This window comes from Heptranchias perlo, chromosome 17 (genome assembly GCF_035084215.1).
Source record: "Heptranchias perlo isolate sHepPer1 chromosome 17, sHepPer1.hap1, whole genome shotgun sequence".
In the NCBI taxonomy this organism is placed as follows: domain Eukaryota; kingdom Metazoa; phylum Chordata; class Chondrichthyes; order Hexanchiformes; family Hexanchidae; genus Heptranchias; species Heptranchias perlo.
Window position 1 is genome coordinate 58,300,389 of NC_090341.1, and position 25,961 is coordinate 58,326,349.

The 25,961-nt window shown below is 46.9% G+C and overlaps 1 protein-coding gene across 1 annotated transcript in view; it reads right to left on the bottom strand.

The window, feature by feature from the left end:
• LOC137333944 (cyclin-dependent kinase 16-like) overlaps positions 1-25,961 on the bottom strand; it is a 430,097-nt gene that overhangs the window by 102,961 nt on the left and 301,175 nt on the right. The window contains exons 7-9 of the mRNA XM_067998297.1: positions 21,638-21,700; positions 6,997-7,120; positions 3,755-3,875 (exon numbers count right to left, since the gene is read on the bottom strand). Of these exons, the coding sequence (XP_067854398.1) occupies positions 3,755-3,875; positions 6,997-7,120; positions 21,638-21,700 (308 nt within the window). The remainder of the gene's footprint in view (positions 1-3,754; positions 3,876-6,996; positions 7,121-21,637; positions 21,701-25,961) is intronic.

A 25,961-nucleotide genomic window follows, 5' to 3' on the forward strand; every position in this document is an offset into this window, starting at 1 on the left:
GTTTCCTGAGCCCTGGGAAACCCAGCCCACAGTCGTTAAATATAAAAGGCTGCTAAAATCCGAGCCACGCAGCCTCATTAACATATTTAAATTACTGACCCCCCCTCTCGACAGCAGGTTACCCGCCCCGCACCCCCAACCCACCCTGGTTAAACTGGAAGTAGGCGGGTTGGGGGTCGGGTATCAGGTATATCAGAAATTAACCCCCTCTCCCCCTGACCTAAATTCCCTCCTCAGTGTCCCATGTTGAATGTCAGAAAGAGATACAACAGCTCCAAGAAGAGTTGAGAGTTAAGAGAGATAGTACACGTACAATGAGCCAAGTGGGTGGTGATGGAGGCGGGGGAGGGCGGGCAGAGGAGGCTGTGATCGATCACTCCCCAGACAACACAACGACACAAGGAACCAATGAGGGGAATAAAGTAGATTGTGAAGGTTCAGAAGAGGAAAAAAAAATGGAAGTGGCAGAAGTCAGACGCATTTAAACAAACCCGAAGTGTGTTACAGGACATGAAACCAGAGGCTGTGAGTTGTAGTAGTTTTGGAAAGTGAACCAGGAAAGGTACTGGAACTCACGACTGGGTTCCCATTACCACGATCTCATCCATACCGAACGTCACTGTAACCCCATCCCGGGGGAGAGGGAGAAAACATTTAAACGGGAGAGAGCCAGCACACTCCTAAAGTTTCCCTCTAAACTCAATATTGTACCAGTTTAAAATCTCATCTGGGGAAAGACCAGATTCATTAACACGTTCATTAACGACCCTGATTACCCCCGAACACTACCCCCAAACTCACTACTACCCCCGCATCACTACCCCCAAACTCACTACTACCCCCACATCACTACCCCCAAACTCACTACTACCCCCGCATCACTACCCCCAAACTCACTACTACCCCGAACACTACCCCCAAACTCACTACTACCCCCGCATCACTACCCCCAAACTCACTACTACCCCCACATCACTACCCCCAAACTCACTACTACCCCCGCATCACTACCCCCAAACTCACTACTACCCCGAACACTACCCCCAAACTCACTACTACCCCCGCATCACTACCCCCAAACTCACTACTAACCCCGCATCACGACCCCCAAACTCACTACTACCCCCGCATCACTACCCCCAAACTCACTACTACCCCCGCATCACGACCCCCAAACTCACTACTACCCCCGCATCACTACCCCCAAACTCACGACTACCCTGAACACTACCCCCAAACTCACTACTACCCCGAACACTACCCCCAAACTCACTACTACCCCCGCATCACTACCCCCAAACTCACTAACCCCGCATCACGACCCCCAAACTCACTACTACCCCCGCATCACTACCCCCAAACTCACTACTACCCCCGCATCACTACCCCCAAACTCACTACTACACCCGCATCACTACCCCCAAACTCACTACTACCCCCGCATCACTACCCCCAAACTCACTACTACCCCGAACACTACCCCCAAACTCACTACTACCCCGAACACTACCCCCAAACTCACTACTACCCCCGCATCACTACCCCCAAACTCACTAACCCCGCATCACGACCCCCAAACTCACTACTACCCCCGCATCACTACCCCCTAACTCACTACTACCCCCGCATCACTACCCCCAAACTCACTACTACCCCGAACACTACCCCAAACTCACTACTACCCCCGCATCACTACCCCCAAACTCACTACTACCCCTGCATCACTACCCCCAAACTCACTACTAACCCCGCATCACGACCCCCAAACTCACTACTACCCCCGCATCACTACCCCCAAACTCACTACTACCCCGCATCACTACCCCCAAACTCACTACTACCCCCGCATCACTACCCCCAAACTCACTACTACCCCGAACACTACCCCCAAACTCACTACTACTCCTGCACTCACTACTACCCCTGCACTCACTACCACCCCCGCACTCACTACCCCCGAATCACTACCCCCAAACTCACTACTACCCCCGCACTCACTACCCCCAAACTCACTACTACCCCCGCACACACTACCCCCAAACTCACTACTACCCCCGCATCACTACCCCCAAACTCACTACTACTCCTGCACTCACTACTACCCCTGCACTCACTACCACCCCCGCACTCACTACCCCCGAATCACTACCCCCAAACTCACTACTACCCCCGCACACACTACCCCCGCACACACTACCCCCAAACTCACTACTACCCCCGCACACACTACCCCCAAACTCACTACTACCCCCGCACACACTAACCCCGCACACGCTACCCACAAACTCACTACTACCCCCGCACACACTACCCCCGCACACACTACCCCCAAACTCACTACTACCCCCGCATCACTACCCCCAAACTCACTACTACCCCCGCACTCGCTACCCCCAAACTCACTACTACCCCCGCATCACTACCCCCAAACTCACTACTACCCCCGCATCACTACCCCCAAACTCACTACTACCCCCGCATCACTACCCCCAAACTCACTACTACCCCCGCATCACTACCCCCAAACTCACTACTACCCCCGCATCACTACCCCCAAACTCACTACTACCCCCGCATCACTACCCCCAAACTCACTACTACTCCTGCACTCACTACTACGCCTAAACTCACTACCACCCCCGCACTCACTACCCCCGAATCACTACCCCCAAACTCACTACTACCCCCGCACACACTACCCCCGCACACACTACCCCCAAACTCACTACTACCCCCGCATCACTACCCCCAAACTCACTACTACTCCTGCACTCACTACTACCCCTGCACTCACTACCACCCCCGCACTCACTACCCCCGAATCACTACCCCCAAACTCACTACTACCCCCGCACACACTACCCCCAAACTCACTACTACCCCCGCATCACTACCCCCAAACTCACTGCTACCCACAAACTCACTACCCCCAAACTCACTACTACCCCCGCATCACTACCCCCAAACTCACTACTACACCCGCATCACTACCCCCAAACTCACTACTACCCCCGCATCACTACCCCCAAACTCACTACTACCCCCGCATCACTACCCCCGCATCACTACCCCCAAACTCACTGCTACCCACAAACTCACTACCCCCGCACTCGCTACCCTCAAACTCACTACTACCCCCGCATCACTACCCCCAAACTCACTACTACCCCCGCATCACTACCCCCAAACTCACTACTACCCCTGCACTCACTACTACCCCCAAACTCACTACCACCCCCGCACTCACTACCCCCGAATCACTACCCCCAAACTCACTACTACCCCCGCACACACTACCCTCAAACTCACTACTACCCCTGCATCACTACCCCAAACTCACTACTACCCCCGCACTCACTACCCCCAAATTCACTACTACCCCCACACACACTAGCCCTGCATCACTACCCCGAAACTCACAACTACCGCCGCACTCACGACCCCCAAACTCACTACTATCCCGCACTCACTACTACCCCCGCACTCACGACCCCCAAACTCACTACCACTCCCGCACTCACTACCCCCAAACTCACTATTACCCCCGCACTCACGACACCCAAACTCACTACTACCCCCGCACTCACGACCCCCAAACTCACTACTACCCCCGCACTCACGACCCCCAAACTCATTACTACCCCCACATCACTACCCCCAAACTCACTACTACCCCCGCATCACTACCCCAAACTCACTACTACCCCCGCACTCACGACCCCCAAAGATGAAGAGATCAGGTAATGGGTCTCACCACATGTCGATGGGTGTGGAGTACTCTGTCGAGCCCAACAGAACATCTGGTGGTCTGTACCACAGAGTCACCACCTCATTGGAGTAGGTCTTCGTAGGCACTGACTTGGCTCTAGCCAATCCTGGAGGAGGAAATGGAGACCTTTCAGACTATAGATCAAAAACACACAGATACACACTACACAGGCACATACACAAACATACACACACAGACATACACAAACACACACACACACACAGACATACACAAACACACACACACAGATGGACACAGACATACACATACACAGACGGACACACAGACGCACACACATACAAACACTCAGACATAAGCACATAGGCACAGACACAGGCACACACACATAGACACACACACACAGACACACGCATACACAGATTCACACACATACACAGGCGCACACACATCTATATACACACACACAGACACACACACATACAGGCACACACGCCCACAGACACACAGACACACACACCCACAGACACACATTACACAGGCACATACACACACATACACAGGCACACATACACAAACACAGATAGACACAGGCACACACACAGACAAACACACCGACACAAAAACACACATACGCACATGCACACAGACACACACACACAGATGCACCCACACATACACACGTGCGTATACATACACAAACACTCACACATACACAAACACATAGGCACAGACACAGGCACACATACACACACACTAACACACACAAATGCACAGACACACGCACATACATACACAAATGCACACACATACAGACAAACACACATACACAGACAAACACGCACATACACAGACAAACACACACACAGACACACAGGCACGCACATACACAGACACACACACAAACAAACACAGACATACACACAAACATACACACAGGCACACACACACACAAACACACAGGCACACAAACGCACAGACACACACACACATACACAAATACACACACATACAGACAAACACAAATACACAGATATACACAGACACACATACAGACACACACAAACAGACAAGGAGACACACAGAGACACACAGACACACGCATACACAGATTAACACACATACACAGGCGCACACACATCCATAAACACACACACACACGTACGCATGAACACACAGACACGCACACACGCCCACAGACACACACATACAAACACACCCGCAGACACACCCTGCACAGGTACATACACACACACACAGACACACACACAAACAGACATGAAAACACAGAGACACACACAGACACACGCATACACAGATTCACACATACACAGGCGCACACACACCCATATACACACACACAGACACACATTACACAGGCACATACACACACATACACAGGCACACATACACAAACACAGATAGACACAGGCACACACACAGACAAACACACCGACACAAAAACACACATACGCACATGTACACAGACACACACACACAGATGCACCCACACATACACACGTGCGTATACATACACAAACACTCACACATACACAAACACATAGGCACAGACACAGGCACACATACACACACACACTAACACACACAAATGCACAGACACACACACATACATACACAAATGCACACACATACAGACAAACACACATACACAGACAAACACGCATATACACAGACAAACACACACACAGACACACAGGCACGCACATACACAGACACACACACAAACAAACACAGACATACACACAAACATACACACAGACACACACACACACAAACACACAGGCACACAAACGCACAGACACACACACACATACACAAATACACACACATACAGACAAACACAAATACACAGATATACACAGACACACATACAGACACACACAAACAGACAAGGAGACACACAGAGACACACAGACACATGCATACACAGATTAACACACATACACAGGCGCACACACATCCATAAACACACACACACACGTACGCATGAACACACAGACACGCCCACAGACACACACATACAAACACACCCGCAGACACACCCTGCACAGGTACATACACACACACACACAGACACACACACAAACAGACATGAAAACACAGAGACACACAGACACACGCATACACAGATTCACACATACACAGGCGCACACACATCCATATACACACACACAGACACACACACGTATGCATGAACACACACAGACACACACCCACACACATACACACATGTGCACAGACACACACACAGATATACACATATACTCACACACAAACACAAAAACACATACAGACAGATGCACACACACATACACACACACAGACACATACATGCACACACATACACAAACAAAAACACACACACATACAAGCACACACACAGACACACACATACCCACGCACACACAGACAGACAGACACAGACACACATACACATACACATCCACATTAACAAACACACACATACAGACACAGTCATCAAAATACACTGAACTTACCACAAGGAACAGGCCATTCGGCCCAACCAGTCCATGCCAGTGTTTATCCTCCACATGAGCCTCATTGACATGCCGTCAGTCAGCTGCCCAGTCAAAACCGGCTGGAAGCAGCAGTGAAATTTCTGGCGGTGAGGACAGTAGCCAGCACCACAGGAATGGCCGCCAGCAACAGGGTAATTCAAATGGAAATATGGAACCCACTTTCTATCTTAGCAAGGCTACCAAAACAGAAGAGCATTGACTAGCTCATCTCTTCTGGGTTAAGCCGTAAGTCTTTAATTAGAACTGATAAGATCACTCTGAGAGCTGAAATCAGTACCCGCTGAACTTGGTCAGGTTTACACCCAGACGATTAGTCAGGGCTGTTCATTGCATTATCTCTACCCCGAAGACCTGAGTTTCGGTGCAGTTAATCACACAATGTGCTTCCCACAATCTGTGGGCAGGAATTCCCCACCATCTTCCAGAATGGAGAGACAATCGGAGCAGTGATTGGATGTGGCTCATGAGCTGCACATGCCCCAAACCAGCCTGTAAAATGGGGAGAAAGCGACAGGTCCATTCACGGAGCTCCGAGCTGCTCCTCTCAGCCACAGGACCCGTTCTCCGAGTGATTGTAAACAGGGACAACCAATACCATTTGCTGATCTGCAGGTTTCACTAAATCTCAAACTGATGAGCAAACACATGTCCTTAAAGTGTATTTAAAACTGTTGATGCATTTTAGTTGCTTGAATTCTTGGAACTGACCAAAATCTGCAAGTTTCAGCTCCCCTTTTTCATTTATCAGAAGGTTCTGGGGTTTGAGGTCTCGGTGCAGCACTTTCCGTCCATGACAATAACCCAAACCTCTCAACAACTGGAACAGAAAGATCTGCAGAGAGGAGAACAAAACAATCAGTGATGAGGGGAAGAACACAGACCAACAACACACTGAACTGGGGAATGGAGGAACACAGACCGAGAACACACTGAACTGGGGAATGGAGGAACACAGACCAACAACACACTGAACTGGGGAATGGAGGAACACAGACCGAGAACACAATGAACTGGGGAATGGAGGAACACAGACCAACAACACACTGAACTGGGGAATGGAGGAACACAGATCAACAACACACTGAACTGGGGAATGGAGGAACACAGATCAACAACACACTGAACTGGGGAATGGAGGAACACAGATCAACAACACAATGAACTGGGGAATGGAGGAACACAGACCGAGAACACACTGAACTGGGGAATGGAGGAACACAGACCAACAACACACTGAACTGGGGAATGGAGGAACACAGATCAACAACACACTGAACTGGGGAATGGAGGAACACAGATCAACAACACACTGAACTGGGGAATGGAGGAACACAGATCAACAACACACTGAACTGGGGAATGGAGGAACACAGACCAACAACACAATGAACTGGGGAATGAAGGAACACAGACCAACAACACACTGAACTGGGGAATGGAGGAACACAGATCAACAACACACTGAACTGGGGAATGGAGGAACACAGACCAACAACACACTGAACTGGGGAATGGAGGAACACAGACCAACAACACACTGAGCTGGGGAATGAAGGAACACAGACCGAGAACACAATGAACTGAGGAATGGAGGAACACAGACCAACAACACACTGAACTGGGGAATGAAGGAACACAGACCAACAACACAATGAACTGAGGAATGGAGGAACACAGACCAACAACACACTGAACTGGGGAATGGAGGAACACAGACCGAGAACACAATGAACTGGGGAATGAAGGAACACAGACCGACAACACAATGAACTGGGGAATGGAGGAACACAGACCAACAACACAATGAACTGAGGAATGGAGGAACACAGACCGAGAACACACTGAACTGGGGAATGGAGGAACACAGACCAACAACACACTGAACTGGGGAATGGAGGAACACAGACCAACAACACAATGAACTGGGGAATGGAGGAACACAGACCAACAACACAATGAACTGGGGAATGAAGGAACACAGACCAACAACACAATGAACTGGGGAATGGAGGAACACAGACCAACAACACACTGAACTGGGGAATGGAGGAACACAGACCAACAACACACTGAACTGGTGAATGGAGGAACACAGACCAACAATACACTGAACTGGGGAATGGAGGAACACAGATCAACAACACACTGAACTGGGGAATGGAGGAACACAGACCAACAACACACTGAACTGGGGAATGGAGGAACACAGACCGACAACACAATGAACTGGGGAATGGAGGAACACAGACCGAGAACACACTGAACTGGGGAATGGAGGAACACAGACCGAGAACACACTGAACTGGGGAATGGAGGAACACAGATCAACAACACATTGAACTGGGGAATGGAGGAACACAGACCGAGAACACACTGAACTGGGGAATGGAGGAACACAGACCGAGAACACACTGAACTGGGGAATGGAGGAACACAGACCGAGAACACACTGAACTGGGGAATGGAGGAACACAGACCGACAACACAATGAACTGGGGAATGGAGGAACACAGACCGAGAACACACTGAACTGGGGAATGGAGGAACACAGACCGAGAACACACTGAACTGGGGAATGGAGGAACACAGACCGAGAACACACTGAACTGGGGAATGGAGGAACACAGACCGAGAACACACTGAACTGGGGAATGGAGGAACACAGATCAACAACACATTGAACTGGGGAATGGAGGAACACAGACCGAGAACACACTGAACTGGGGAATGGAGGAACACAGATCAACAACACAATGAACTGGGGAATGGAGGAACACAGACCAACAACACAATGAACTGGGGAATGGAGGAACACAGACCGAGAACACAATGAACTGAGGAATGGAGGAACACAGACCAACAACACAATGAACTGGGGAATGGAGGAACACAGATCAACAACACACTGAACTGGGGAATGGAGGAACACAGACCGAGAACACACTGAACTGGGGAATGGAGGAACACAGATCAACAACACACTGAACTGGGGAATGGAGGAACACAGATCAACAACACACTGAACTGGGGAATGGAGGAACACATATCAACAACACACTGAACTGGGGAATGGAGGAACACAGACCAACAACACAATGAACTGGAGAATCGAGGAACACAGACCGAGAACACACTGAACTGGGGAATGGAGGAACACAGACCGAGAACACAATGAACTGGGGAATGGAGGAACACAGACCGAGAACACACTGAACTGGGGAATGGAGGAACACAGACCAACAACACAATGAACTGGAGAATGGAGGAACACAGACCGAGAACACACTGAACTGGGGAATGGAGGAACACAGACCAACAACACAATGAACTGGGGAATGGAGGAACACAGACCAACAACACACTGAACTGGGGAATGGAGGAACACAGATCAACAACACAATGAACTGGGGAATGGAGGAACACAGACCAACAACACACTGAACTGGGGAATGGAGGAACACAGATCAACAACACAATGCACTGGGGAATGGAGGAACACAGACCCGCCACTCAATGGATTGGGGAATGGAGGAACACAGACCGACAATACATAGAACTGGTGAATGGAGAAAAACAGACCACAAACACACCCGAGCAGGACCGGGACCAATGTCCTCGTGGGGCTATTTGCTAGTGCTGTGGCAGGGGGATGGGAACCTAAGCGGGGAGTCAGAAGGGAGTAAAGTTGAGAGCAGCAAGAGAGGGGAAGAGCCAGGGGAAATTTACAATACAAATAGTACAAACAGTTGTTCAAGAACAAGTGAAAGGGAAAAGCGTAGAGCAGCAGAAAGAAAGTGTACTTTAGACACGACAGATAAAGTGAAAACTAGAAGGCGTAAGGCGATTAACCGAGCATCAAAACTGAAGGTCAGGCAAGGGTGTGTGGCCCAACTAAGAGTTCTATATACAAATGCACGGAGTATAAGGAATAAATTAAATGAACTACAGGTTCAAATTCAAATTGGAGGGTATGACATGATCGCTATTACTGAGACATGGCTGCAGGATGGTCAGGATTGGGAACTAAATATATCGGGTTTATAAGGTCTACAGGAGAGACAGGGAAAATGGAAGAGGGGGAGGAGTAGCCTTAATGATCAGAGATGAAATCACTTCAATGATAAAGGAGGATATAACGAGAGGTAAACAGCCAACAGAGACCTTATGGGTTGAATTGAGAAATAGGAAAGGATCTAAGACTATAGTGGGAGTTGTATATAGGAGCCCTGGCAGCAGCTCTGAAGTGCTAGATTGTATAAATGCAGAGATTTGACAAGCGTGTAAGAAAGGCATAGTGGTCTTAATGGGGGACTTTAACCTTCACATCGATTGGGAAAAGCAGACTAGCAACTGTCAGAAAGATAGTGAATTTCTTGAGTGTGTCCGGGATAGTTTTCGACAGCAGTATGTCCAAGAGGCAACAAGGGGGCAAGCCATACTAGATTTAGTAATGAATAATGAACCAGATTTAGTTAACAGCTTAACTGTGCACGAACATCTATCCAATAGCGATCATAACATGATCGAGTTCAATGTAGTGTTTGAAAGGGAAAAAAGTGAATCAGCTGCTAAGATTCTAGACTTGGGCAAGGCCGACTTCAATGGGATGAGACAGAGACTGTCCACAGTAAACTGGGCAAATCTGTTAATGGGTAAAACGACTGATGATCAGTGGGAAATGTTTAAAGAAACATTTAACGTGATACAGAATCGGTTTATACCCCTGAGGGGCAAGAGCTCTACTTGCCAAAAAAACAGCCATGGACAACTAAAGAGGTAAGGGACAGTATAAGACATAAGGAAAGGGCATACAAAAAGGCAAAAATGGCACAGATCCTGGCGAATGGGAAAGATACAAAGATCAACAAAGAGTCACAAAACAGATAGTAAGAGCTACAAAAAGAGAGTATGAAAAGAAACTTGCAAGGGATATCAAAACCAATGCGAAGAACTTTTTGAATTATATTAGGAAAAAGAGGGTGGTCAGGAGCAGTGTTGGCCCCTTAAAAACTGGAAGTGGGGATATTGTCATTGATAATGGGGAAATGGCGGACATGTTGAACAATTACTTTGCGTCAGTATTTACAGTAGAAAAAGAGGATTGCATGCCGGAAATCACAAGAAAACTAATATTGAATCGGGGACAGGGACTCAATAAAATTAACAAAAGTAAAACAACAGTAATGAAGAAAATAATAGCACTAAAGAGTGACAAATCCTCAGGACCAGATGGTTTCCATCCCAGGGTTTTAAAGGAAGTAGGTGAGCACATTGCAGATGCCCTAACTATAATATTCCAAAGTTCTCTAGATTCAGGAACTGTCCCTCTAGATTGGAAAATTGCACATGTCACTCCGCTTTTTAAGAAAGGAGAGAGAGGGAAACCAGGGAATTATAGACCAGTTAGCCTAACATCTGTTGTGGGGAAAATGCTGGAGTCTATAATTAAGGATAGGGTGACTGAACACCTTGAGAATTTTCAGTTAATCAGAGAGAGCCAGCATGGATTTGTGAAAGGTAGGTCGTGCCTGACAAACCTGATTGAATTTTTTGAAGAGGTGACTAAAGTAGTGGTCAGGGGAATGTCAATGGATGTTATTTATATGGACTTCCAGAAGGCATTTGATAAGGTCCCACATAAGAGACTTTTAGCCAAGACAGAAGCCCATGGAATCGAGGGAAAAGTACGGACTTGGTTAGGAAGTTGGCTGAGCGAAAGGTGAGAGAGAGTAGGGATAATGGGTAGGTACTCACATTGGCAGGATGTGACTAGTGGAGTCTCGCAGGGATCTGTCTTGGGGCCTCAATTATTCACAATATTTATTAATGACTTAGATGAAGGCATAGAAAGTCTCATATCTAAGTTTGCCGATGACACAAAGATTGGTGGCATTGTAAGCAATTTAGGTGAAAACATAATATTACAAAGCGATATTGATAGATTAGGTGAATGGGCAAAACTGTGGCAAATGGAATTCAATGTAGACAAATGTGAGGTCATCCACTTTGGATCAAAAAAGGATAGAACAGGGTATTTTCTAAATGGTAAAAAGTTAAAAACAGTGGATGCCCAAAGGGACTTAGGGGTTCAGGTACATAGATCAATGAAGTGTCATGACAGGTGCAGAAAATAATCAATAAGGCTAATGGAATGCTGGCCTTTATATCGAGAGGACTGGAGTACAAGGGGGCAGAAGTTATGCTGCAGCTATACAAAACCCTGGTTAGACCGCACCTGGAGTACTGTGAGCAGTTCTGGGCACCGCACCTTCGGAAGGACATATTGGCCTTGGAGGGAGTGCAGCGTAGGTTTACTAGAATGATACCCGGACTTCAAGGGTTAAGTTACGAGGAGAGATTACACAAATTGGGGTTGTATTCTTTGGAGTTTCGAAGGTTAAGGGGTGATCTGATCGAAGTTTATAAGATATTAAGGGGAACGGATAGGGTGGATCGAGAGAAACTATTTCCGCTGGTTGGGGATTCTAGGAGTAGGGGGCACAGTCTAAAAATTAGAGCCAGACCTTTCAGGAGTGAGATTAGAAAACATTTCTACACACAAAGGGTGGTAGAAGTTTGAAACTCTCTTCCGCAAATGGCAATTGATACTAGCTCAATTGCTAAATTTAAATCTGAGATAGATAGCTTTTTGGCATCTCAAGTTATTAAGGGATATGGGCCAAAGGCAGGTATATGGAGTTAGATCACAGATCAGCCATGATCTTATCAAATGGCGGAGCAGGCACGAGGGGCTAAATGGCCTGCTCCTGTTCTGATGTTCCTCTGTTCTTCTGAACTGGGGAATGGAGGAACACAGATCAACAACACAATGAACTGGGGAATGGAGGAACACAGACCAACAACACACTGAACTGGGGCATGGAGGAACACAAAACACAACATCCAGGCTTGGGCTGAAAAGTGGCAAGTAACATTCGCGCCAGACAAATGCCAGGCAATGATCATCTCCAACAAGAGAGAGTCTAACCACCTCCCCTTGACATTCAACGGCATTACCATCACCGAATCCCCCACCATCAACATCCTGGGGGTCACCATTGACCAGAAACTTAACTGGACCAGCCACATAAATACTGTGGCTACAAGAGCAGGTCAGAGGCTGGGTATTCTGCGGCGAGTGACTCACCTCCTGACTCCCCAAAGCCTTTCCACCATCTACAAGGCACACGTCAGGAGTTTGATGGAATACTCTCCACTTGCCTGGATGAGTGCAGCTCCAACAACACTCAAGAAGCTCGACACCATCCAGGACAAAGCAGCCCACTAGATTGGCATCCCATCCACCACCCTCAATATTCACTCCCTTCACCACCAGCAGCACCTACCACCTAGAAGGACAAGAGCAGCAGGCACATGGGAACAACACCACCTGCATGTTCCCCTCCAAGTCACACATCATCCCAACTTGGAAATATATCGCCGTTCCTTCATCGTCGCTGGGTCAAAATCCTGGAACTCCCTTCCTAACAGCACTGTGGGAGAACCTTCACCACACGGACTGCAGCGGTTCAAGAAGGCAGCTCACCACCACCTTCTCAAGGGCAATTAGGGATGGGCAATAATGCTGGCCTCACCAGTGACGCCCACATCCCATGAACGAATAAAAAAAACACCACAATTTTCTGGTGAATGGAGGAACGCAGACCAACAACACACTGAACTGGGGAATGGAGGAACACAGACCAACAACACACTGAACTGGGGAATGAAGGAACACAGACCAACAACACACTGAACTGGGGAATGGAGGAACACAGACCAACAACACAATGAACTGGGGAATGGAGGAACACAGACCGAGAACACACTGAACTGGGGAATGGAGGAACACAGATCAACAACACACTGAACTGGGGAATGGAGGAACACAGACCGAGAACACACTGAACTGGGGAATGGAGGAACACAGACCGACAACACACTGAACTGGGGAATGGAGGAACACAGACCGAGAACACACTGAACTGGGGAATGGAGGAACACAGACCGAGAACACACTGAACTGGGGAATGGAGGAACACAGACCGAGAACACACTGAACTGGGGAATGGAGGAACACAGACCGAGAACACACTGAACTGGGGAATGGAGGAACACAGACCGAGAACACACTGAACTGGGGAATGGAGGAACACAGACCGAGAACACACTGAACTGGGGAATGGAGGAACACAGACCGAGAACACACTGAACTGGGGAATGGAGGAACACAGACCAACAACACACTGAACTGGGGAATGGAGGAACACAGACCGAGAACACACTGAACTGGGGAATGGAGGAACACAGACCAACAACACAATGAACTGGGGAATGGAGGAACACAGATCAACAACACAATGAACTGGGGAATGGAGAAACACAGACCAACAACACACTGAACTGGGGAATGGAGGAACACAGGCCAACAACACACTGAACTGGAGAATGGAGGAACACAGACCAAGAACACACTGAACTGGAGAATGGAGGAACACAGACCAACAACACATTGAACTGGAGAATGGAGGAACACAGACCAACAACACACTGAACTGGGGAATGGAGGAACACAGACCAACAACACACTGAACTGGGGAATGGAGGAACACAGACCAACAACACAATGAACTGGGGAATGGAGGAACACAGACCAACAACACACTGAACTGGGGAATGGAGGAACACAGACCAACAATACACTGAACTGGGGAATGGAGGAACACAGACCAACAACACACTGAACTGGGGAATGGAGGAACACAGACCAACAACACACTGAACTGGGGAATGGAGGAACACAGATCAACAACACAATGAACTGGGGAATGGAGGAACACAGATCAACAACACAATGAACTGGGGAATGGAGGAACACAGATCAACAACACAATGAACTGGGGCATGGAGGAACACAAAACACAACATCCAGGCTTGGGCTGAAAAGTGGCAAGTAACATTCGCGCCAGACAAATGCCAGGCAATGATCATCTCCAACAAGAGAGAGTCTAACCACCTCCCCTTGACATTCAACGGCATTACCATCAACGAATCCCCCACCATCAACATCCTGGGGGTCACCATTGACCAGAAACTTAACTGGACCAGCCACATAAATACTGTGGCTACAAGAGCAGGTCAGAGGCTGGGTATTCTGCGGCGAGTGACTCACCTCCTGACTCCCCAAAGCCTTTCCACCATCTACAAGGCACAAGTCAGGAGTTTGATGGAATACTCTCCACTTGCCTGGATGAGTGCAGCTCCAACAACACTCAAGAAGCTCGACACCATCCAGGACAAAGCAGCCCACTAGATTGGCATCCCATCCACCACCCTCAATATTCACTCCCTTCACCACCAGCAGCACCTACCACCTAGAAGGACAAGAGCAGCAGGCACATGGGAACAACACCACCTGCAAGTTCCCCTCCAAGTCACACATCATCCCAACTTGGAAATATATCGCCGTTCCTTCATCGTCGCTGGGTCAAAATCCTGGAACTCCCTTCCTAACAGCACTGTGGGAGAACCTTCACCACACGGACTGCAGCGGTTCAAGAAGGCGGCTCACCACCACCTTCTCAAGGGCAATTAGGGATGGGCAATAAATGCTGGCCTCGCCAGCGACGCCCACATCCCATGAACGAATAAAAAAAAACCCACAATTTTCTGGTGAATGGAGGAACACAGACCAATAACACACTGAACTGGGGAATGGAGGAACACAGACCGAGAACACACTGAACTGGGGAATGGAGGAACACAGACCGAGAACACACTGAACTGGGGAATGGAGGAACACAGACCTACAACACACTGAACTGGGGAATGGAGGAACACAGACCGAGAACACACTGAACTGGGGAATGGAGGAACACAGACCAACAACAAACTGAACTGGGGAATGGAGGAACACAGACCAACAACACACTGAACTGGGGAATGGAGGAACACAGACCGAGAACACACTGAACTGGAGAATGGAGGAACACAGACCAACAACACAATGAACTGGGGAATGGAGGAACACAGATCAACAACACACTGAACTGGGGAATGGAGGAACACAGACCAACAACACAATGAACTGGGGAATGGAGGAACACAGAACAAGAACACAATGAACTGGGGAATGGAGGAACACAGACCAACAACACAATGAACTGGGGAATGGTGGGACACAGACCGAGAACACACTGAACTGGGGAATGGAGGAACACAGACCGAGAACACACTGAACTGGGGAATGGAGGAACACAGACCAACAACACAATGAACTGGAGAATGGAGGAACACAGACCGAGAACACAATGAACTGGGGAATGGAGGAACACTGACCAACAACACACTGAACTGGGGAATGGAGGAACACAGACCGAGAACACACTGAACTGGGGAATGGAGGAACACAGACCAACAACACACTGAACTGGGGAATGGAGGAACACAGACCAACAACACATTGAACTGGGGAATGGAGGAACACAGACCAACAACACACTGAACTGGGGAATGGAGGAACACAGACCAACAACACACTGAACTGGAGAATGGAGGAACACAGACCGAGAACACAATGAACTGGGGAATGGAGGAACACAGACCGAGAACACACTGAACTGGGGAATGGAGGAACACAGAACAACAACACACTGAACTGGGGAATGGAGGAACACAGAACAACAACACACTGAACTGGGGAATGGAGGAACACAGACCGAGAACACACTGAACTGGGGAATGGAGGAACACAGAACAACAACACACTGAACTGGGGAATGGTGGAACACAGAACAACAACACAATGAACTGGGGAATGGAGGAACACAGACCGAGAACACACTGAACTGGGGAATGGAGGAACACAGAACAACAACACACTGAACTGGGGAATGGAGGAACACAAAACAACAACACAATGAACTGGGGAATGGAGGAACACAGACCAACAACACATTGAACTGGGGAATGGAGGAACACAGACCAACAACACACTGAACTGGGGAATGGAGGAACACAGAACAACAACACACTGAACTGGGGAATGGAGGAACACAGACCGAGAACACACTGAACTGGGGAATGGAGGAACACAGACCAACAACACACTGAACTGGAGAATGGAGGAACACAGACCGAGAACACAATGAACTGGGGAATGGAGGAACACAGACCAACAACACAATGAACTGGGGAATGGAGGAACACAGACCGAGAACACACTGAACTGGGGAATGGAGGAACACAGACCAACAACACACTGAACTGGGGAATGGAGGAACACAGACCAACAACACACTGAACTGGGGAATGGAGGAACACAGACCAACAACACAATGAACTGGGGAATGGAGGAACACAGACCAACAACACAATGAACTGGGGAATGAAGGAACACAGACCGAGAACACAATGAACTGAGGAATGGAGGAACACAGACCAACAACACAATGAACTGGGGAATGGAGGAACACAGATCAACAACACACGGAACTGGGGAATGGATGAACACAGATCAACAACACACTGAACTGGGGAATGGAGGAACACAGACCGAGAACACAATGAACTGAGGAATGGAGGAACACAGACCGAGAACACACTGAACTGGGGAATGGAGGAACACAGACCAACAACACACTGAACTGGGGAATGGAGGAACACAGACCAACAACACAATGAACTGGGGAATGGAGGAACACAGACCAACAACACACTGAACTGGGGAATGGAGGAACACAGACCAACAACATACTGAACTGGGGAATGGAGGAACACAGACCGAGAACACAATGAACTGGGGAATGGAGGAACACAGACCAACAACACACTGAACTGGGGAATGGAGGAACACAGATCAACAACACACTGAACTGGGGAATGGAGGAACACAGATCAACAACACACTGAACTGAGGAATGGAGGAACACAGACCAACAACACTGATTGGAGGAGGGCCATTTTCAATGGGATGAGAACGGATCTAGCCCGAGTAAATTAGAATCAAAGATTGACAGGCAAAACTGTAATTGAACAGTGGGCGGCCTTTAAAGAGGAGATGGTTCGGGTACAGTCTAGGTACATTCCCACGAGGGGAAAAGGTAGGGCAACTAAAGCCAGAGCTCCCTGGATACAAAAGGGATAGTGAGTAAGATGAAATGGAAAAAAGGGCGCATGACAGATGTCAGGTTGATAACACAAATGAGAACCAGGCTGAATATAGAAAGTTCAGAGGGGAAGTGAAAAAAGAAATAAGAGGGGCAAAGAGAGAGTCTGAGAATCGACAGGCGGCCAACATAAAAGGGAATCCGAAAGTCTTCTACAGGCATGTAAACAGTAAACGGGTAGTAAGAGGAGGGGTGGGGCTGATTAGGGACCATAAAGGAGATCTACTCATGGAGGCAAAGGAGTTGGCAGAGGTACTAAATGAGTACTTTGCATCTGTCTTTACCAAGGACGAAGTTGCTGCCAGAGTCTCAGTAAAGGAAAATATAGTTGAGAAACTGGATGGACTTAAAATTGATAAAAGTACCAGAAAGACTGGCTGTACTTAAAGTAGATAAGTCACCCGGTCTGGATGGGATGCATCCTTGGTTGCTGAGGGAAGTAAGGGTGGAAATTGTGGAGGTACTGGCCATAATCTTCCAAACATCTTTAGATACGGGGGTGGTGCCAGAGGACTTGAGAATTGCGAATGTTACACCCTTGTTCAAAAAAAGGGTGTAAGGATAAACCCAGCAACTATAGGCCAGTCAGTTTAACCTCGGTGGTGGGGAATCTTTTAGAAACGATAATCCAGGTCAGAATTAGCAGTCAATTGGACAAGTGTGGATTGATTAGGGAAAGCCAGCATGGATTTGCTGAAGGCAAATCGTATTTAACTAACCTGATAGAGTTTTTTGATGAGTAACAGAGAGGCTCGATGAGGGCAATGCAGTTGATGTTGTGTACATGGACTTTCAAAAGGCGTTTGATAAAGTGCCACACAGTAGGCTTATCATCAAGATTGAAGCCCCTGGAATAAAGGGGGCAGTTGCAACATGGATATAGAATTGGCTAAGTGACAGGAAACAGAGAGTAGTGGTGAATGGTTGTTTTTCAGACTGGAGGGAGGTGTACAGTGGTGTTCCCCAGGGGTCAGTGCTGGGACCACTGCTTTTCTTGATGTATATTAATGACTTGGACTTGGGTGTACTGGTCACAATTTCAAAATTTGCAGATGAAACCAACTTGGAAGTGTAGTAAACAGTGAGGAGGATAGTGATAGACTTCAAGAGGATATAGACAGGCTGGTGGAATGGGCAGACACGTGGCAGATGAAATTTAATGCAGAAAAATGCGAAATGATACATTTCAGTAGGAAGAACGAGGAGAGGCAATATAAACTAGAGGGCACAATTCTAAAAGGGGTACAGGAACAGAGAGATCTGGGGGTATATGTGCACAAATTGTTGAAGCTGGCAGGGCAGGGTTGAGAAAGCGGTTAAAAAAACATACGAGATCCTGGGCTTTATAAACAGAGGCACAGAGTATAAAAGTATGGAAGTCACGATGAACCTTTCTAAAACACTGGTTCGGCCACAACTGGAGTATTGTGTCCAGTTCTGGGCACCGCACTTTAGGAAAGATGTGAAGGCCTTAGAGAGGGTGCAGAAGAGATTTACTGGAATGATTCCAGGGATGAGGGACTTTAGTTACGTGGACTTTAGTTACCTGGAGGTGCTGGGGTTGTTCTCCTTGGAACAGAGATGGTTGAGAGGAGATTTGATCGAGGTATTCAAAATCATGAAGGGTCTAGACAGAGCAGATAGAGAGAAACTGTTCCCATTGGCGGAAGGGTCGAGAACCAGAGGACGTAGATTTAAGGTGATTGGCAAAAGAACCAAAGGTGACCTGAGGAAAAACCTTTTTACACAGCGAGTGGTTATGATCTGGAATGCACTGCCTGAGGGGGTGGTGGAGGCAGATTCAATCATGGCCTTCAAAAGGGAACTGGATAAGTACTTGAAAAGAAAAAGTTTGCAGAGCTACGGGGATAGGGCGGGGGAGTGGGACTGGCTGGATTGCTCTTGCAGAGAGCTGATGTGGACTCGATGGGCTGAATGGCCTCCTTCTGTGCTGTTATCTTTCTATAATTCTATGACACGAAACTTGGAAGGATAGTAAACAGTGAGGAGCTTAGTGATAGACTTCAAAAGGGAATTGGATAAGTATTTGAAAGGAAAAAAATTGTTGGGCTCCAGGGATAGTACGGGGGAGTAGGACTAGCTGGATTGCTCTTGCATAGAGCCGGCATGGACTTGATGGGCTGAATGGCCTCCTTCCATGCTGTAACCTTTATATGATTCTATGATGAAACACAGACCAACAACACACTGATTTATTGTCTCCTTGGTCATTGTTTTCACTCCCGTGCGTTATGACTCAGTTCGGGAGTTGAACCTGCATGTTGTAGGTGTGTGCTGGTCAGTGGTTATTATGGAACACTGTCATGGCACTGGGTTCCCAGAAGCATCAAGTACCCCACAACTGATAGCTGCCAAATTTTTCTTTCTGTTTAGAATACGAGCCCAGATCTTTCTGGAGTGGGACATCTCGCGGTGTGGCCTGTTGGTTAGACTTTTTCTTCACCCTTCAGCTCGAAAATTTTTGCGCCGCAAATTGCTGGAAGTGCGAGCTGGTAATGGTGGGGGGGGGCGAGGGCAACGGGGCAGCTGGGACCTTGGTGAACGATGGGATCGACAGTCTACCTCCTTAACCAGTGAGATTTATGGATTGAAAAAGAAACAGAGCAAACAACAGCGAAGGAAATAGGGTGAATTACAGTCAAATCAGGTGTATAAGGAGAAATAGAGAGAGGGAAAGAAAGGTTGGATGAAGTGAGGGAGAAAAAAGAGACAGAAAGGAGAAGTAGGAAAAAGATTTAAAATTGTAAAATTTAAAAAATCTCTGGGAACAATTTACGACCTGCAGGAATGAGACTCCACAATTTCAACTGTTGGTTTTCTGGGCCGGAGAGGTTGAGTGGCATCACAGGAACATGAATCTCCTCATTAACAGGGTCCTTACGATGCTCAGTATCAGCACTAACTTTTTGCAGCAAGTTTTAACAACGCAAATGGAGAAATTTCTTGAAACTCATGGGGAGGGTGAGCTGGCGATTTCGCCAGGCTAATGGCAGAGCAATTTGTCCAGAAAATGCAACTCACGGCCGATCTCATCCTCGCTACAAATTGCTGGATTATTTACACATTAATAACCGTTATTTTCCCAGCAAATTCTGAGCCAATGTTTCAACTTGCAAAATAACTTCAAAGAGATGACAGAGCATCATCAGCCATTTCCATACCTTCACATTGTTCATGCTCATAATGTTCCCGCAGTCATCCATGTATTGCTTCAGGTCTTTCTCCTGTAACAGAATTAACAGTGAGTGCCGCAGCAGACAACAATCACAGATAACACATCAGTAGCATCGCAAGAAAATCTAATCAATGAAACAGAAAGTTCAAAGGCGCAGGAATGAAGAAAGTGTCACATTTTAATGTGTGTAAGAGAGACAGTGTACATTGTGTGAGAGAGACAGTGTACAGTGTGTAAGAGAGACAAAGAACATGTGTTAGAGAGACAGTATACGTTGTGTGAGAGAGACAGTGTACAGTGTGTAAGAGAGACAAAGAACATGTGTTAGAGAGACAGTGTACGTTGTGTGAGAGAGACAGTGTACAGTGTGTAAGAGAGACAGTGTACATTGTGTAAGAGAGACAGTGCACATTGTGTAAGAGAGAAAGAGTACATTGTGTAAGAGAGACAGAGAACATTGTGTAAGAGAGACAGTGTACATTGTGTAAGAGAGACAGTGTACAGTGTGTAAGAGAGACAGTGTACAGTGTGTAAGAGAGACAGTGTACATTGTGTAAGAGAGACAGTGTACATTGTGTAAGAGAGACAGTGCACATTGTGTAAGAGAGAAAGAGTACATTGTGTAAGAGAGACAGAGAACATTGTGTAAGAGAGACAGTGTACATTGTGTAAGAGAGACAGAGAACATTGGGTAAGAGAGACAGTGTACATTGTGTAAGAGAGACAGAGAACATTGTGTAAGAGAGGCAGAGTACATTGTGTAAGAGACAGTGTACATTGCGTGAGAGAGACAGTGTACAGTGTGTAAGAGAGGCAGTGTACAGTGTGGAAGGGAGACAGTGTACAGTGTGTAAGAGAGACAGTGTACAGTGTGTAAGAGAGACAGTGTACAGTAAGAGAGGCAGAGAAAATCGTGTGAGAGAGACAGTGTACATTGTGTAAGAGAGACAGAGAACATTGTGTAAGAGAGGCAGAGTACATTGTGTAAGAGACAGTGTACATTGTGTTAGAGAGACAGTGTACAGAGTGTAAGAGAGGCAGTGTACAGTGTGTAAGAGAGGCAGTGTACAGTGTGGAAGGGAGACAGTGTATAGTGTGTAAGAGAGACAGTGTACAGTGTGTAAGAGAGACAGTGTACAGTGTGTAAGAGAGACAGTGTACATTGTGTAAGAGAGGCAGAGTACATTGTGGAAGGGAGACAGTATACATTGTGTGAGCGAGACAGTGTACAGTGTGTAAGAGAGACTGTGTACAGTGTGTAAGAGAGACAGTGTACAGTGTGTAAGAGAGACAGAGCACAGTGTGTACGAGAGACAGTGTACAGTGTGTAAGAGAGACAGTGTACATTGTGTAAGAGAGACAGTGTACATTGTGTGAGAGAGACAGTGTACATTGTGTAAGGGAGACAGTGTACATTGTGTAAGAGAGACAGTGTACATTGTGTAAGAGAGACAGTGTAGTGTGTAAGCGAGACAGTGTACATTGTGCAAGAGAGACAAAGAACATGTGTTAGAGATACAGTATACGTTGTGTGAGAGAGACAATGTACATTGTGCAAGAGAGGCTTAGAACATTGTGTAAGAGAGACAGTGTACATTGTGTAAGAGAGACAGTGTACATTGTGTTAGAGAGAAAGAGAACATTGGGTAAGAGAGACAGTGTACATTGTGTAAGAGAGACAGTGCACAGTGTGTGAGAGAGACAGTGTACATTGTGTAAGAGAGACAGTGTACATTGTGTAAGAGAGACAGTGTACAGTGCGTAAGGGAGACAGTGTACATTGTGTGAGAGAGACAGTGTATATTGTGTAAGAGAGACAGTGTAGTGTGTAAGAGAGACAGTGTACATTGTGTAAGAGAGACAGTGTACATTGTGTAAGAGAGACAGTGCACATTGTGTAAGAGAGAAAGAGTACATTGTGTAAGAGAGAAAGAGAACATTGGGTAAGAGAGACAGTGTACATTGTGTAAGAGAGACAGTGTACAGTGTGTAAGAGAGACAGTGTACATTGTGTAAGAGAGACAGTGCACATTGTGTAAGAGAGAAAGAGTACATTGTGTAAGAGAGACAGAGAACATTGTGTAAGAGAGACAGTGTACATTGTGTAAGAGAGACAGTGTACAGTGTGTAAGAGAGACAGTGTACAGTGTGTAAGAGAGACAGTGTACATTGTGTAAGAGAGACAGTGTACATTGTGTAAGAGAGACAGTGCACATTGTGTAAGAGAGAAAGAGTACATTGTGTAAGAGAGACAGAGAACATTGTGTAAGAGAGACAGTGTACATTGTGTAAGAGAGACAGAGAACATTGGGTAAGAGAGACAGTGTACATTGTGTAAGAGAGACAGTGTACATTGTGTAAGAGAGACAGTGCACATTGTGTAAGAGAGAAAGAGTACATTGTGTAAGAGAGAAAGAGAACATTGGGTAAGAGAGACAGTGTACATTGTGTAAGAGAGACAGTGCACAGTGTGTGAGAGAGACAGTGTACATTGTGTAAGAGAGACAGTGTACATTGTGTAAGAGAGACAGTGTACAGTGCGTAAGGGAGACAGTGTACATTGTGTGAGAGAGACAGTGTATATTGTGTAAGAGAGACAGTGTAGTGTGTAAGAGAGACAGTGTACATTGTGTAAGAGAGACAGTGTACATTGTGTAAGAGAGACAGTGCACATTGTGTAAGAGAGAAAGAGTACATTGTGTAAGAGAGAAAGAGAACATTGGGTAAGAGAGACAGTGTACATTGTGTAAGAGAGACAGTGTACAGTGTGTAAGAGAGACAGTGTACATTGTGTAAGAGAGACAGTGCACATTGTGTAAGAGAGAAAGAGTACATTGTGTAAGAGAGACAGAGAACATTGTGTAAGAGAGACAGTGTACATTGTGTAAGAGAGACAGTGTACAGTGTTTAAGAGAGACAGTGTACAGTGTGTAAGAGAGACAGTGTACATTGTGTAAGAGAGACAGTGTACATTGTGTAAGAGAGACAGTGCACATTGTGTAAGAGAGAAAGAGTACATTGTGTAAGAGAGACAGAGAACATTGTGTAAGAGAGACAGTGTACATTGTGTAAGAGAGACAGAGAACATTGGGTAAGAGAGACAGTGTACATTGTGTAAGAGAGACAGAGAACATTGTGTAAGAGAGGCAGAGTACATTGTGTAAGAGACAGTGTACATTGCGTGAGAGAGACAGTGTACAGTGTGTAAGAGAGGCAGTGTACAGTGTGGAAGGGAGACAGTGTACAGTGTGTAAGAGAGACAGTGTACAGTGTGTAAGAGAGACAGTGTACAGTAAGAGAGGCAGAGAAAATCGTGTGAGAGAGACAGTGTACATTGTGTAAGAGAGACAGAGAACATTGTGTAAGAGAGGCAGAGTACATTGTGTAAGAGACAGTGTACATTGTGTTAGAGAGACAGTGTACAGTGTGTAAGAGAGGCAGTGTACAGTGTGGAAGGGAGACAGTGTACAGTGTGTAAGAGAGACAGTGTACAGTGTGTAAGAGAGACAGTGTACAGTGTGTAAGAGAGACAGTGTACATTGTGTAAGAGAGGCAGAGTACATTGTGGAAGGGAGACAGTATACATTGTGTGAGCGAGACAGTGTACAGTGTGTAAGAGAGACTGTGTACAGTGTGTAAGAGAGACAGTGTACAGTGTGTAAGAGAGACAGAGCACAGTGTGTACGAGAGACAGTGTACAGTGTGTAAGAGAGACAGTGTACATTGTGTAAGAGAGACAGTGTACATTGTGTGAGAGAGACAGTGTACATTGTGTAAGGGAGACAGTGTACATTGTGTAAGAGAGACAGTGTACATTGTGTAAGAGAGACAGTGTAGTGTGTAAGCGAGACAGTGTACATTGTGCAAGAGAGACAAAGAACATGTGTTAGAGATACAGTATACGTTGTGTGAGAGAGACAATGTACATTGTGCAAGAGAGGCTGAGAACATTGTGTAAGAGAGACAGTGTACATTGTGTAAGAGAGACAGTGTACATTGTGTTAGAGAGACAGTGCACGGTGTGTAAGAGAGACAGTGCACAGTGTGTAAGAGAGACAGTGTACAGTGTGTAAGAGAGACAGTGTAGATTGTGTAAGAGAGGCAGAGAACATCGTGTGAGAGAGACAGTGTACATTGTGTAAGAGAGACAGTGTACAGTGTGGAAGGGAGACAGTGTACAGTGAGTAAGAGAGGCAGAGAACATCGTGTCAGAGAGACAGTGTACATTGTGTAAGAGAGACAGTGTACATTGTGTAAGAGAGACAGTGCACGGTGTGTAAGAGAGACAGTGCACGGTGTGTAAGAGAGAC